The following is a 17,235-nucleotide window of genomic DNA, read 5'->3' as shown; positions in this document are numbered from 1 at the left end:
TAATGAACTACAGAATTCAGTCTTGCTTTATTACACATATTGTGTAATAGAATGTTTTTTTTAAAAAATCCAGTCAGGAAGATTTCTAGAAAATTTTGAGTCAGAAAACTTTCAGATACTAGTGCATATATCTAGTATCTATAATTTGCACAAGTCTTTGCATTACATTATTTGATGTCAACCAAAATGTAGCCTAATTTGTGAAGTTTGAACATTCAAAGAAACAAGTTGATAAGTGAAAAAATATTTTGTTATAATGTTGGGCGGTAGGCAATAAAAATAACATACCAGTGTACCTCCAGAACATCAAGGAAAGCGGTTAGAAGGACGTTTCTAATGAGCTTTAAAGCATGTCCAGTCACATTTAGACTGAATCATTCTAAGTCTGAGGCAGCTATTCAGAACTGCTCAAACTACTTTTGTCATTAGGAAATAAGGTATAAAGTAAAATACTGCTGTGTGTAATTGTTGGAGTGATGCTGTTCATCTTTATTATTAATGATTTACATGAGAAGTGAATGATCAGATTTGCAAATGATACAAAACTACTAATATGCTTAAAGAGAAAACTCAAAATGATTTGTATAAGTAATATAAAGCTAGAAAGCAGGTAGATAGAAACAGAATGAAACTAAATGATGGTAAATGAAAAGTTACTCATGAAAGAAATCAAATGCACAAGTTTATGGTGCTACTGAGCTTGATTGTAATACTTGTGCAAAAGATCAAGGAATAGTCTTGATCAAAATCTAATTGTGAGTCAGCAATATGATTAGGTTGCAAAATAAGCAATTTGATGTCAAATTTCATTAAGTATAGTTTCCAAATTAGGAACTGTTACATTGTATTGCTCAGATTCCATCTTGATTACTATGTTCAGTTTGGGCACTATGCTTTACAAAAAATTCAGAGAACCAGAGAATGACAATGAGGACGATAAGTTGTCTAGATCTAAGACTTTACAAAGGGGATGAGGACCCTATTGCACCTGGACAGAATACGTAAATTTGATTAATAATCTGCCTTCAGGACCATTGTTTCCATCACGGTATCTCTGATATCTCTACCTTTTCTAGATTGAGCAGGAAAGTCAACAAAAGGTTCGTATGTAAGTATACTTGAATGGTAGTAGAATTGTTTATGAAATCAGGGGTCTTGATAAAGGAAGATTTCTGATTGTGTGGAAGCCTCTAATCACAGTAAAGTTTATGATAGGGAGATAAAATATGGGTGAATTAGAAAACATATGAGGCTCCATTCTTCTTCCCTTAATTTAACTTAATTATAGATATAACATCATGTAGGGATTATGAACAGGTGTACAGTATTGTAATATTGTGCACTGTGGAAACTGGCTTCTATCATTTGTCAATTTAAACACAGCCATATTTGAAAGGATTAAAGAAACCATTTGAAATATGGTGTCAGAAAAGCTTGTATTAGTGGGGCCAGTTACTGTTTTGCAGGTGGATTTTAATGGACTTTTTAATGGATGGGTTAGAGGATACAATGATGTTTGTTCATTATATGCCCACTAAAAGGTAACTTATACCTTTTATCTCCCTCACTCTCACTCCTGAAGCTGATTCTGGTCCTATTGTGGCATGTTCTTGGTGAATGCACTGGGAGTATGTGTCAGCCAGGAAGAGAAGTCAGGCTGATGTGTGCCAATGTTTGAGATGGTGCTATCATGCCATGGGGAGATTTTCACCAATGTTCTTATTGGATTTTGCTGGTCCCCTGGTCAGTCCCAGAGTGGAGCAGGGAGATGATCCAGTATAGATTGTCAAGAAGTGCCAATTGGTATTACAGCTGGAGTTTCCCTTTCCTTTCAATTTTGGTGAGCATAGTGGGCCTACCAGAAGAAATTGATGGGCATAAATTACCAGGATTTTTTTTTACCTAGTTGGAAGTTTCTACAAATGGTAACCTAAAGCACTAGTAGAACATACTTGTGTAGCGGGAGCTAATGGGGTTTAAGGGTCTATTTCTAATCAACTTGAAGCTATCCTGGTATCTCCATATTTGAACCAGGTTGCTGTTACAGCTATATGTGATTTGTCAGCTATTTTCAACATTGTATCTCCATCTTTTGATTTCTATGGAGTCCCTCAGTATGATCTGTGTTTTTATGAAAAGATCAGGGAGTAGAAAGAAAGTGGATAGGGAATGGAAATGGATGGGTGGTGAATAGGAATGGATGGGTGTGGACAAGAACAGAGTACAGTAATTATTGTGGTTATTAAAAGTTGGGGATGTTTGTATGTGCTTTATGACCTTAGAGGAGGTGATGAAATTGGGATAGGACACTCTGCGGTTCCATTAAGCTCATAACAGGGCAGGAAGCAGAGGACTGGCTGGAGATGGTGGGCTCAGTGGTTAAGATCTTCCTATCTTCCAGTCCTCAGAATTCATCCTCGAGACCTGTAACGAACTGTAGGTGTAATCTTGAGGAGCAGGTGGAGATCTGCAAACAAGACAAGTCAGATAAAAGTAATTTGAGTCCAAAGCAGAAACATAACTTGAGAAAGCTGTTCTGTTACTATAATCATATAATAAAAATATTAGTATCCATGACTAGTTTCCTAGTCTGGGGCCACAAAGGATCTAATGACCTGTTCTGCCTTGAAGGACTGAGAAAATCTGGTGATCAGATCCTTGATTTCCCTAGCATCCAGCTATTACTGTTGAACACCAGGGGGCTACATAAAAGACTTGAGGATTTGATTGTGGATTAGGCTTGCACACACCTTCAACAATAGGCTATTGCTCTGGTCATCTGCACCATTCTAGGACTTTGCAAGGTGATGTTGCTGCAAAAGATGTGTTCAAAACTCAGTTTTTTACACTCAGTGTGTTAAGATTCAGTTTACACAAAGGCCTCATAGTCTATAAAATAACATATAACCTTTGCCTTCAAGATGTTATTGCAATAGTTGGGAGGAAGTACTGTTTTAGTGTGGTTGCTCCTTTATTTTTCCTACTATACACACTTCTTACTAGCTTATGCTTTTGTAAGTTCAAAAGATTGGGTGAGGTTAAGCTATTGCTGTATGTCCTTGAAAGCACCAGGGTTTGACTCAGTTAGCCAGGCAGCTAGAACAATGGTTTGAATGTCTGGGAGTGCAGATCTGAGGAAATGAATGAATGAATGCCTAGGGGAAGGAGGAGGATGGCTTGTCTGCATGATTGCAGCTGCTTTTCAAACAAGCAAATAGCAACCCCAGTTCATTCCCTCACATGGTCTGAAGTTGCCTCACTGGCTTTCATAACTAAGGGAATGCTAGAATTCACAGTCTCCTGGTTTCTAATCACCACAGCAAACTGTGTTTCTATCAGTGGTGGGTTCTGGATCCCGTTCCAACCGGTACGGTTGGAACGGGCCCGGCATTGTCCACATGGATGCGCGCAGCACGTGCATGTGTCTTGCTATCCAGGGACGCCTCTGCGACGCTCCAGCTGTTCGGCGGAGCATCGTGCAGGCACTGAACACACTGTATGCGGAAGCGCCAAAGACTTTAAAGAAAGATAAGGAGCGTGGGCGGGTAGGCTCTCTGGAGCACCGTATTGGAGCGGTACCCGGTGCTCCGAGCAGGCTCTGGTACGCCCGTACAGGGGCTTACCGCCTGGAACCCACCACTGATTTCTATGTATGTAAGGAGACCCTTAAAATAGTCACATGCTTTGCTATACTGCATTTTACATGGGACTGCAACTGGTGCAGAATGCAGTAGCATAGGAAGTTACAGTCATACACATCTATAAAATCTCTCTGTTACTAGTAGACATTCAGGTATCATATATAAAACCTTTCATGGCATCAGGCCTGGTTGTCTGCGGACTGTCTGTTTCCTATGGTTTCTGTCCGTCAAATATGATCTAATAGAGTTAGCCTGCTAATATTTTTATATCAATTAAGCAGTGCCATCTGATGGAACCCAGAACTGGGTCATTTCTATCGCAGCACCTGCCCTGTGGAATGATAACACCCATAGATCCCACCTTGCTCTTATTTAAGCAATTGAATTAAAACGGAGCTCATTTTAGTCCCAAGCAGAGGTCTAGAGTGGATGGTGGAGCCACCCAGTGCTGTAATGATACAAGGAAGTTTTTAAATCCAATAAATAAAGAAGTAACTGAATACTTAGCATAATTAATTTTTGATACTTTTTAATATTTTTCCACCAGTATTTTGGGAATAGTTTTGCATAACAAAACATTACTATGTAATTTAAGTCATTTGTTCAGAACTTCGGTACAAAATAAAAATAAAAATCTGGAAAAGTGTCATTTTGTTTTCTCCCCTTAAAATATATTATGTCTGCAAATAGGGTTTTCTTTAGACTGTTGATGCTTCTCTTCTGTCAGTGGTGAGAACTATTTTGGCCACATGAAGACAAGGATTTGGAGAACTGAAATGATGAGTTTCTGGTATAGAAATAGCCTCTCTCTGCAACATCTGACATGGTTAGTCATAAGTCGATTGTCATAAGTGCCATGGAAGAACTAGTTCATTCGCCTAGAGGCTGCTAGCATTGAAGTTGTTTGTATACATTGTTCTAAAAGTCTCTAGTCACTAAACTAGTTTCTGCTTCTATTAGCAAGGTGACAGTGCATCAGTGATGGGAGGAGAACAGGCAAGTGAGGAAGAGCAAACCTTATCACAGCACTTAAATGGTTAGGAGTGTGACTGACTCTTCCATTCCCAGAGAAATGTAACTTGAGCTCAATACCTGTGGTGAATCCAGTGAATGCTACACTGCATTTGTAGATCATCAGTCACCTGGGGCTCATCAATGGTCGTGGGAAGAATACAATAGCTGTGACTCTATTTCTGGCAATTATCTCCTGCTGGATGTGATGAGGAAGGAGCTTCTGGACGACAAATGTGCCAAAGCTCTTTTTTTCCATCAGCCCATCTTTTGCGATTCCTCTTGCTTCATGTGTTATAAGCACTGAAATAGGCACAGAGCAATGTTATAGCCTTTTAGCTTACCAGTTAAGAGGCACATGCCCCATGAATATGCTGTGTTGTGGGATGCAAAAGATGACATGGGGGCGGGGGGGGGGCTTAAGTTATTAAGTCACAAAAGTGAAACTGGCCCAGCTTATTCATATATTCCTATTTATCCTATAAATCAGTGGCCCGGAAAGTTGCCTTTTAGGCAACGGAGCGGTTCCATGGAGAGGTTTTTCCACAGATCAGAGTGGGCGTGGTTTCACATGCTGCCTGCATCCTATGGATGGGGTTTCACTTGTTTGGGTAGCCTGGTTTCTGACATGTTGCAAAACAGTGCCGGTCCATAGATCGGGGGTTGGGGACTCCTGTTATAAATAGAATATTATTACGTAATGATGGATCAATTCAGAGTGAACAAGGTACAGCACTAAATCTTTACATTAAGATTTTTCATGAGTGCATTGAATCCTGAATATAATATAATTTGAGTAATGTACAATTCTTATGCTGGGAAACAATTCTACAGAGAATCTGTGAATCATTAATTATCTCTACTGCAAAACAACTAGGAAATAGTCTAATACAAGTCCTTATCTCCATATAAAACAAATACTACAAATGAACTATACACTCAAAGTTAATATGTACTGAATTTCTTTGGCATATATATAATCTAATAATCAATAGTGCTGGACTGCAGGACACATTCAAAACAACATCTGCTTGAGCAATTATTAAATGAATTATGTAAAATATTACATTAATAATAAAAGGTTTCAAATTCAATTTAATTAAAATAAAGATTCTGCAGTTTCATTAATATTTGTATAAAATTGGTTCACATGTATATGAACACATATGTGTCCATATATGTATCACTTGATCATTAGCACACAGTCTAGAAACAGTTCAATTTAATTTTGCATAAGGAGTTGTAAAAGTTCTGTCTAAGAAGAATAATGATGTCAATAACTATATCCCTCTGGCTAATAAAGTTTTGTAGTTAAAAAGTGTACTCAAGTACACTATCCTGGGTTGTGTCTAGGAAAGTGTGTTTGTGTGTGTGTGTAGTTACTTCATATATTAAGATTATATACATAATAAACAACATATATGAGGCAGCCCTGAACAAGCAAAAAGAAGACATTTTGAATTTTATTTATAACAAATACATCAGAAAAAAATATTTCATTATAAAAACTCATCAGATATCAGAATGGGGCGTTGCCTGCTTCAAATATTTCTGTATGCAAACATTTTTATCTTTTACACAATTTGTTTTTCAATTGCATATTAGATTTAGATTTAGATTTACTTTATTGTCATTGTACGCATGTACAAAGTATGCCCATACAATGAAATTCATATAACACCCAGAGACCAGGCCCAACATACATGACAATCCCCACACACACCCTACCTTCCACAGATTCCCACCCCTACATAAAGCCCACATTTTGTCATTACTAGCAAACTGATATGTTAAGGAAATGTAAAAGTGAACAAAATTATGTTCTAATAATGTTTATGAAATGTGTTTAGATTAGGTTTTGAAACAATTATCTGCTATAAAGCAGATCTAGATATGAAACAGTTTTAGAGCACATTAAAGTTACTTAAATAGAAGTTACTATCTTGTACATATACTTATTTTCTATTCAATGCACAGGAATTACATTTCAGCTATTAAATCTTTTCATTCATGGGTAATAAAGAGTATATTTGGGGAAACAGCTATTGGTCATTTTAGAAAAGTTGATAGTGCTGCTTGCCATTTAAGCTCAGAATGACAATTGAAAATTTCCATGTGCCTTGGGAATATTTATAGGCAGGGTAGATTTTAATGATAGCTTCTAGTCTCCTGCTGCTCCTTTCAATTTGGCATAATTATCTTCAGGTAACGGCAGCAACACCACAATGAGTCTACCAGGAGACACTTTAGAAACTTGTTGTGTTTTAATAACACTTACAATTTAAACACATATACCACTCCAAAGTGCTTTAGAGCACCTTCTGAGCAATTTATAATGTCAGCATATTGCCCCCACCCCAACAATCTTGGTCCTCATTTTACTGACCTCAAAAGGATGGAAGGCTGAGTCACCCTTGAACCAGTCAGAATCAAACTCCTGGCTTCTTGCAGAGTTAGCCTGGAATGCTGCATTCTAACCACCATGGCTCATAGGCCATGATTTTTATCTAGTTTTAATCAGTTGTTCTAAACTATCCAGGATGACTCTGTAAGACAGGTGACCATACTTCATGTGAGTTGGGGCTGCTTGAAAAGAGAATCTCCTATTAAATGGTGGGGGGGGATGTCATTGTAATCTACTGAATTAGTTCTTATATAATGCAGTTTCACATAATTCCATAAAGTCTGCAGTCTACCCACCCTCCCACCAGGCAATTCTGAACTTGAGGAAAATGAGTTATTATTCACTATATCAATCTTGTAAAAGCAAATGTACATCACTGAAATAAATTCAAATTTATGTCATCCCAAATCTGCACATGCCTTTATGGAAAATGGCATAGAAAACTACATTTTAGGAGTTGCTTTCGGGTTTTTTTTTCAAAGATAAACTTCCAATAACTTTATTAAGTTGAGCTTTTTGGCATCTTATCAAGTGCAACAGTACTTTTGTTAAGGTTTAACCAACTCTATTGTGAAAGAGCTGGTGTGAAACAAACCAAGACTTGGGAGCAACTATTTTGGGACTGAAAGACAGCTGATACAGTATTTCAGAATCAGAAGTAACAACAGCCAGTGAAGAGGTAAGTGATAATTCTAGCTCTGAGCAAATGGAATATATCAAATGAGTAAAGAAAGAAATTTATTTTGTTGACAAGGGGTGGGAGGGGGAAAACAGAACAGTAATAATAATCCACAAATACTCAGTTTGAGTTACGATGTATATCCTAAAACATAGCACTTAAATTAAAACAAGGATGATGTAGTTTCAGATAATTTTTCAATCCTAGGCATTGTTATTGTTATGTAATTTCAAGCCAACAGTTCTCTAAAACACCTTACAGGATTATTAGGATGAACGTGGAGAACAGCCCACAGAGCCTTTTGAATTACTTGGAGAAATAAGAAAGATACAGTAATCTTAGCTGAACACAAAACATGAATTACCATCCATGAGACACTTCATTTAATTTTATTGCTACAAACCTTTGGCCCTTCAAGAATTATGATTTCACATAATTCTTGAAATAGTTTATGTATCTGATGAAGTAGATTATTGTAAAAAAAAAAAAAAAACCTAAACACTTTACCATAGTAAATGTGCCAGGCTCTCAGGTGCTTCAAGAATTTTATTTGCTGATGTATTTCAAAATATATATAGGGCAGAGGTAATTTAATCACAACATGAATTTATGTCATATCTATTATTTCACAGTGCTGCAGTCAGTATTATGGGCACTCTCACTCCTTAAAATAATGTAGTAGTTGGGGAATCATCATACACGGTGGGAAGTAGTGGGCTCAATAGCAATAACTGCGAGAGGAATCCAGGAGTTTTAGAACTATTTTAGAACTATGCTATTTAAGTATGAGCCAGCAGTGTGCTGCAGTTGCCAAAAAAAGCCTATACAACCCTAGGCTGCACCAAACTTGATAATATCAAGTTCATGTGAAGTATTAGTACTGCTATATACAGGGCGGGGCATAACCTTTTCCTAGGGGGTCACAGCAAGATCGACAGCAGTTTACAACTTCCGCAACACCTCATTTTAAAGCCCATAAAAAACTGAATTGAATGAGCTATTAAATGTTAAATTTGCTTTAAGAATGGCTGGAAAATTCGATTCGGAAGAACAAAGGATCATTGACAGAATAAAATGCATTGCTTTTCGAGAGGCTCGCGATGCTGGAGCGACGTTTATCAATCGAAAATGGATTGCAAACAAATTGAAACGTCATCCGGATTGGGTTACTGATAATTGGAACAAAACAGCCCAAGAATGTTTCACAAAATTTGGAGAAGGGCGTCCTCTGCAACTGTCCCAAGAAAGCAAAGCCATCATTGCAACTGGCAGTCGCAAACAACGAAAAGGAAACCGAAAAGTGGCCCAAGAAATCCTTCAAATTCGTGGAAAACGAGTTGATCAAAGGACAATCGGCCGATATCGAGAATGAGAAGGTTTGAAGCCATTCCACGTCATTTGCAAACCATTGAAAACTCAAACACACGTTCAAGATCGGCTTTGGTTGTGCGATTGGTTGTCTGAATGGACCGAGGAAGATTTTCTTCATTTGGCGCCATCTGACGAATTCTTCGTTTATGCCATTCGAAAACCGAATTTCCAGAACTATCGAATTTGGGCTAAAGACGTCGACGACATCGCCAAACATGAACGATATCGACAAATCGTTCGCAATCCGACTTGCATCGGGATTTTCGTCATTTTCACAGCCAAGAAACTGCATTGGGTTTTGAAGGATAAAGGGGAATCCTGGGATGGCAGTTATTTCCGTGAGAAAATTTTATTGGAGAATGTCATTCCATTTCTCAGTGATCCAGACAATGTCTTGGTGGTTGGTGAGGCTGTCTTTCTTCATGACAAAGCTCCTTGCATGCGTGCAAATGCGACTCAGCAATTGTTAAAGGAAAACAATGTCGAATTTTGGGGCAATGACGTCTGGCCGGGAAATTCGCCAGATCTCAATCCGGCAGAGAACATTGGGGCCATAATTAAGGATGAAGTGGAAGCTCTGATGATTCAGGAGCAAGGTCAAAATCGATATTCGGTTGAAACTTTGAGAATGAATTTGGAAACTGTGTTGAAAAATCTGGAAAATCGAACGGAACTGTTTGAAGATTTGTTGTGTTCTTATCCACCTCGTTTGAATGCTGTTCGAAGGGCTAATGGTGGTCATACTGACTATTAAATCGTGTCAATAAACTCAGTTTTTGATGGGCTTTCGAATGGTGTATGAATTATTTGTGTTGTTATTACAAGTGTTGCTGTGACCCCCTAGGAAAAGGTTATGCCCCGCCCTGTATTTCCCTGGTAAGACCACCATGGGAATATTGTGTCCAGTTCTGATCAACATGACACCAAAAAGATGTTGAGACTGTAGAAACAGTGCAGGGAAGAACAACAAAGATGGTTAGGAGGATGAAGACCAAAACATGATGAATAGTTACAGGAATTGGATGTCTAGTCTAATGGAGAGAGGGATTAGGGGTGACATGACAGCAGTCTTCCAATATTTGAGAGGCTATCACAAAGAAGAGATGGACAACTTATTCTCCAAAGTACCTGATGGCAAGGCAAGAAGGCAAGGCAATGGAAATTTATCAAAGAGAGATCCAACCTAAAATTAAGGAAAAATTTCCTGACCGAAAAATTAATCAATGGAATGGCTTACCTTCAAAGGTTGTGAATGTTCCATCACTGGAAGTTTTAAAGAAGAGATTGGACAGCTATTTGTCTGGAATGGTATTGGGTCTCCAGCTTGGGGAGGAGCTTGGACTAGAAGACCTCCTTCCAATTCTGTTATTCTGTATTTTTCAAATCAACAAATAATGGATGTCTCTGTCATTTGCATTATATGTCTCCTCCTGAATACTATATATGTTTAAAGAACCTTAGTTCCTATACTCTAGCAGAATTTATAGACAATCTTAACCCTAGATAGCATATACCATAATGGGAATTTCTTCCTGGGTAACAACGTATAAGACTTTGAACAAACTGGAAGCTCGTTTTCCTTCAATTGATGACCTATATCAGCAGCACCTAGAGAAACGCCTAGTTCCAATATACATTGTGAAGAAACAGAATCTATCAATGGATATAATTTGAACAGTGGGGACATAACACAAAATTGTACTGTCTGGTTTCAGTAAAGTACTGGCTTCTATATTTTCTATGGTTGTATCAGGATATTATGTTATCCTTATGAAATAGCTAAGCATTAATAATTTTTTTCCAGTACTCTGCAAAACTATTTGTCAGCCTCTACCAAAACAGTGATCGAAACTATGCTCCAGCTGAAGCCTTTATCGCTTGCTCTTATCCTTTTACTTGCACATACGATGACTGGTAAGAATTGGGGGCCTTCCATTCATAGTTGTTTTGCTTGCTGAATCTAGGTCGCCTCAGCTTTCAGTTAAAATTAAGTCCTGGTATTAAGTATGGAATGTATGTGATTTATTATTGTTGCAATACCTAGTTACTGATGAACTAAATAAGGCTCAGACACTTTTCAGAAAAACATAAAAATAAATAAGAGTTGGAAGGGAACTTGGAGATCTTCTAGTCCAACTCCCTGCTCAAGCAGGATGATCAGCATTGTGTATTACATTAATCAAGAAATAGCTTAAACTTTGTTCTAGCAATAGGACTTGTCCTATTGAAGAGCCAAGGTGGCGCAGTGGTTAAATGCAGCACTGCAGGCTACTGCTAGATCAGCAGGTCAGCGGTTCAAATCTCACCGGCTCAGGGTTGACTCAGCCTTCCATCCTTCCGAGGTGGGTAAAATGAGGACCCAGATTGTTGGGGGCAATATGCTGACTCTCTGTAAACCGCTTAGAGAGGCCTGAAAGGCCTATGAAGCGGTATATAAGTCTACTGCTATATTGTCATGTGATTAAATAATATTTTAAAAATCAATGTATCCAAATATTATTACGGTATCATACAGACATGATGTTGGAAGGTCACACTTAGGCCATTAAGTCTTCCCTTCCTTGCCCTGTGGAAGAATTGAAATGAATGAATCCCCACAAATGACCATCCGCTTCACATAAACATTCCCAGATAAGAAAAGTCATCCTATATCTAGCTGGGACTCTGGGAAATTAACATTACTACCGTGTTTCCCCCAAAATATGACATGTCCTGAAAATAAGGTGATGCCAGTTTTTTGGGGTGAACAAAAATAGAAACCTTCCCCTGAAAATAAGCCCCTTGGACAACCCTGCCCCCCCGTCCAGTCAGGCAGAGCGTCACTCACCGACCTAACAGTATTCCAAAGGCACCAAGCCGTGGGAGCTGTGGAGGAACAGGCACTTGCATGGCTTGGTGCCTTCAGGATACCACTGGGTTGGTGAGTGGTGCTCCGCCCGACTGGAGAGGGGGGTTGTCGAGCGGCTGCTCTCTTGCGAATGGGCTTCCGAAGAGCCTGATGCAGAGATGGGAGGATGTGGGCACAACCTCAGGGGCAAATGGCTGTGTTGCGCTATCGCAGCAGCACAACACAGCAGCCATGAGGTGACCACACTCGCTACTTCCTGCACCCCCAAAATAATAAACCCTCCCCCTGATAATAAGGCCAAGGACATATTTTGGGGGTCAAAAGAAAATGAAACCCTGTCTTATTTTCAGGGAAACACAGTATTAGAAATTGCTGTACCATTCAGTGAGTACTATCCAGTGAGAGTAGGTCTTGACATTCTTCTAACATCAGGTATTTGAAGAATACTATTGTATGCCCTCATTATTCCTTTATTTCCTAAGCTAAATATTACCAATTGTTTCTGCTTCCCTTCATAAAGATGTAGTTTGTAGTCCTTTGATCATTCTTATTGACCTCTTTAAACCTGATCCAATTCAGCATCATACCTCGAACAGAATTTAATCCCACAAAATAAAGGAATAAGAAAATTATAATTGTAGAAAAATACATAGTAGTTAACATTACAGTGCAGGTATTTGATGTTGGAAAAGATCAATTGCAGTGCTGATCCAATCTGAGAATTCAGCAACTACAAACAAACGAAAGAAGAAAACGTTTAAAAGTCAAAATTCCATATTCTGGACAAAGAATGTGGACTTGAAAAAAGGGCTAAAAGAGGTCATCTATGTTAACATTGAATAGCCCTCTTTCAATGAAGAGGAATATGACACCATCTATCTCCTATATACAACACAGTCCTTTCACAGTTCCAAGAAAATTCCATACACATTTACACTCTTGATTCAGGTGACCTTGAGGCAGTGGTGGGTTTCAAAAAATTGTTCGAACCTACTCTGTGGGTGTCGCGTCCTTTGTGGGAGTGGCTTACCGCCCATGTGACCAGATATGAAGATGCCAAAGACACTTGTCAGAACCACCTTAAATTACCTCACACACAGCACTGGCATGCATAAGAATATGATGTAAACTTGTTTTTTAAAAGGCATCTTTGGTTTGCGTTAAAACAACTTCAACACACGCAATGTTCTGATTGCACCACAAATGCAGTAGTCATCCTTACCTTTCACAGAGGCACTAAGTTTTATAAATATGAGCATGATAGTGTAGAATAATCATATCCAAGGACCAGTGGTGGGTTTCAAAAATTTTTGGAACCTCTTCTGTAGATGTGGCCTGCTTTCCGGGTCCACTGGTGGGACCTCTTCTAACCGGTTCGGTAGATTTGACGAACCGGTTCTACCGAATAGGTACGAACTGGTAGGAACCCACCTCTGCCTTGAGGGCACAGATAAACCCCTAAGTGGCCTCAATGGCTCTCAGAGAGAGTGCTAATCACCAGATGACTGCAAAGAAAAGTAATCCTTCCATTCCCCTATTACACATACACCGTTCAGCCAGAACTGAAGAAAGTTCTTGGATGAGAAGCGAAATGTTTTCCTCAAGGAAAAAAACAAAATGAAGTTGCCTTTTGACATGACTTGGATGACTGAGAAACTCCACAGGCATGTAAAAGTAAAAATAAAGATTCTGCAGACCACAAGATGGCACCAATCTGCTACAAAATAAAAGGAAACTTCCTGTAAAGAGGCTAGATCAGGATCCAAAATTAGTGCATTCAATGAAAATTCTCAATAAAGAAATTAACGTTTTCCTTAAATTGTACCAAAAACTTATATTACACAGAGATAAATTTAAAAAATAAATAAAATTGCTAAAAACAGTTCTTCACTAGAATATTTGTTCCTGTTCCTGTAGAAAATGGACAACCAATGAAGAGAAACGCCATCTGTTCCAACTGATGCCTGGGAAAAAAATTCCTGGAAATTCCACTTTAATCAGATATTGGAGGAAAACAAAGTACTGTAGCTCTTCTGTCCACTTTGGTAGGGAGCTCTGCACCCTGTTTCCTCGAGATCTGCCTCTGGTTTTCACTGGAACAAGGTTCTAGGGAGATTTGGAGGATTTGACTCCATCTGTGTGCCAAATGTTGGTGATAAAAAGTGATTTACTACCAGTCCTTGCATTTATGACTGCCCTTTTGTCACATGTTCAAAGTTTAGGCACTGTGCAATCAGCATGTATTTATATCAGTTGTAACATCCCCAAGTCATGTGATTGCCATTTGTGACTTTCGGGGGGGGGGGGGCGTGTTTCCAGCAAGCAATGTCAATGGAAGAAACCAGATTCATTTAAAAATTGTGTAATTTGCTTAATGACCCTGTTGGAAGAAATGTCCTTCTGGGTTCAGTTCCAAGTGGGGAAAAAGACACTGGAAACATGGAGGCTGCTTAGAAAGATGGTTTTAATTGTGGACAGGACCACATGGCTTGAGGTCCTGCGGGAAAAGGTGATCACATGCTTCCAGGTGTTGGGAGAAGAAGAAGGGTCGAGGGAGGGGCTTGCAGGGCTTTTTATAATCTGTTCGGCCCCACCTATCTGTTTCCTGTTCATGTGTAAGAAATGTATTCTGATTGGTTGTCAAAGTCCTATGGGGCCATGCAGGGGCAACTCTCTAGGTTGATTCCAGGTTTAGTTGAATTCTCAGATGCCATGTGGTCAGTTGGGTGAAGGGCTTATACTAAAATGCCTTGATTCCATCACCCTGGAGCTGAAGGGAGGGGTCTTTGTTATGTGAATATACTGGCTTGGGAGTTTAATGGCCCATTGACAAAAAGCGGGGAGGCAGGAAGCTGCAGGAAGTTTCTCTTAAAAATATTTCTCCTTTTTCACATCCAGGGAAACATAATATTCTGCCTTTTCAATATTTCCTAGGATCTTTCATTTTTCTAGGAGAGGGCTGGGTTTTAACATCCTACAACCCCATAACTCAAAAGGTTATAAAATCAACCATGACTCATTTATAAAATCAGGCATGATTCATTTAACAATTGCATCACTTAGCAACAGAGGTTGCTATCACAATTGCAGTCGTCTGTCAAGGACTACATGTGCACCTCATTCAGAGGAAGTTTTAATTTTGATTTTTGCCTTTTCCAGAAACTGAAGCCAAACCCATCTCAAAGAGACATGTTCGACGTGATTGGCTGGTTATTCCTGATACAATTGCATTCAATATATATTCATTAGTAAATGAAGTGTCACCTAATGCAGCCGAGTATTTGTTTAATGCTACCCAAACACCAGATATTCTTAAAGTAAGGTAAGTCATGTCAGGTGATGGTTATCCACAGCTCCAGGACCATTAAACTATTTGGCAGAGAGACCACTTTGTCACAAGTGGTGGACACTGAGAAGCCATAAGTGACAGATGTTGATGACATTTTATGCCTGCAGCCGAAAGATGTGGTAAAATAAGTGTCCTTTTCTCAATACTGAAACATTATTATTGAAATAAAACTCGGCTGATTTGATTTTTACACATAGGGCCATGGGTTGACCTTAATTCACACAGCAAATGGTTCTCAATGCCCCTCTTATTTATCCATTACTTTTCTTAACATATTTCGACGTATCCCCCTAACTGGGTAGAAGAGACTTCACAAACCATTATTTAAGTTTTCATTGTCATGATGCAGCCTTTATCTCATTTCCATCCATGGCCACCTAACTTTGGATTTATCTGAATTGATGTAAAAATGTTTTTCGTCTTTTCCCAACACAAGACTTGTTATTTTCCCAGTGGGTACCACTTTGGTAGTGACCATGGCAAGGATATAGTAGGAGAATGGGATGTCCCACCTTCCATTGACTCCTATTTCCGCAACATCACAACTACCTGTTCCCAATAACCCGTCAGTGGTGATTACCATCCCTTGCAATTTTGTTTGTGCTGTTATAGAAACAGCTACAGTTTGAAGGAAAAACAGCAACGACAGGAAGATTGCCACTACTATTGCATGCTTAGGAGCAATAATCAACTTCAATATTGCTGTTGATCTGATTTTAACCTGGTTGCTGCTACATTTCCAAATTTCAGAATTTTTCCCGTTTTTAGATTCCAATATGCTGCTTAAGTCAGCCAAAGAAGAAATAAATACATGTAAATTAGCACATCAGGAGGGCACTAGATAATGGAAATTTATTGGGTGGGGTAGTTTTAGAACATTTCTCAAACTCTAACACAGGTATCTCTTTATGGCAGGAACTTCCTGATAAGAGAAACAACTAGGCTCAGTATACTGGCTAAACGAGTGGAAAAGACATTATCTAAATTATGGAAAGAATCTTAAAGAATCAACACAGTGATAACACCTACATGAATCTGCAAAGTATATCCTTGTGTTTTTGTGCATACAACAGATCTTTAAAAAATTGCAAAGGGAAATCTTTGTGAAGGACACTGAGAAATAAATAAGCTACACTCAGCAGGAAAAAATTATAAAGCTGCTTTCTTCATAGCAATGTTACTTGCTTCGGCTATTTGAAATAATCACAAAAGAACACTTACTTCATTAACACTTGATTCCTGTGTTTGTGTGTGTGCTTGCCCATCTTTTACAGTTATGGCAAACATTCCATACATTTGAATGATTGGGGTTCATGAAAGCTTATCCCTGGCCATGGTATTGCTAAACAAATCTGTCAACTTTATAAGATGTTATCAATCTTTTGTTGGCTTTGTGGCAAATGAGCAAATGGCTAACCCTCAGGAAATGTAAAGGAAAAATAGGTAGTGCCTAGTTTCTAGGTAGCATCCCAACAGGCAAGGAGCCCTGTGATGAGCTGCGACACAGAAAAAGAGCAGATTCAAGACTCTTCTGCACAGCAGCCTTAATCAACGGTGGGATTCAATTTTTTTTACTACTGTGGGTGTGGCTTTGTGGGCGTGGCAGGGGAAGAATACTGCAAAATCCCCATTCCCTCCCCACCCTCCTAACCTGTTTTCTAGCTCCATTCTCTGGTTCAGGGCAACAAAAGAAGATCAGCTGGGAGGCAGCAGGGTCGGGGCCAGCCTATTTGACGATTCTTCAAATTACTCAAAATGTCCACTACCGGTTCTTCAGAACCTGTCTGAACTGGCTGAATACCACCTCTGGCATTAATGCACTTGTTTCTCATGCAAAACAATTAGGAAATCCCTGCCCAGATTTCATCCTGTATCCTAGCTTTGGCAACAAGGCTGTTCAGACATGCATTACCATGATCCCCAATTGGCCAA

General features: G+C 39.0%; 1 protein-coding gene and 1 long non-coding RNA gene across 2 annotated transcripts; one reads left to right on the top strand and one right to left on the bottom strand.

The window, feature by feature from the left end:
* Positions 1–66: 66 nt before the first annotated feature.
* Positions 67–10,448, bottom strand: LOC106545248 (uncharacterized). The gene is made up of 3 exons (XR_015697472.1): positions 10,344–10,448; positions 4,734–4,955; positions 67–2,467 (listed from the first exon to the last, which is right to left on the bottom strand). It is a non-coding gene; the product is annotated as an uncharacterized LOC106545248 (long non-coding RNA).
* Positions 7,631–16,539, top strand: LOC106545122 (apovitellenin-1-like). Its single transcript, XM_014061584.2, has 4 exons — positions 7,631–7,735; positions 10,911–11,020; positions 15,114–15,276; positions 16,219–16,539. The coding sequence occupies exons 2-4, from the start codon at positions 10,960–10,962 to the stop codon at positions 16,304–16,306; spliced, it is 312 nt and encodes a 103-aa protein (XP_013917059.1). The 5' UTR covers positions 7,631–7,735; positions 10,911–10,959; the 3' UTR covers positions 16,307–16,539.
* The last annotated feature ends 696 nt before the right edge of the window (positions 16,540–17,235 follow it).

The sequence above is a fragment of the Thamnophis sirtalis genome, unplaced genomic scaffold (genome assembly GCF_051295495.1).
Source record: "Thamnophis sirtalis isolate CommonGarterSnake01/CBP01778 unplaced genomic scaffold, rThaSir2_p1.2 scaffold_8, whole genome shotgun sequence".
Classification (NCBI taxonomy): Eukaryota; Metazoa; Chordata; class Lepidosauria; order Squamata; family Natricidae; genus Thamnophis; species Thamnophis sirtalis.
Note: the sequence above shows the minus strand (reverse complement) of the source record. Positions and strands in the feature narration are given on the sequence as shown.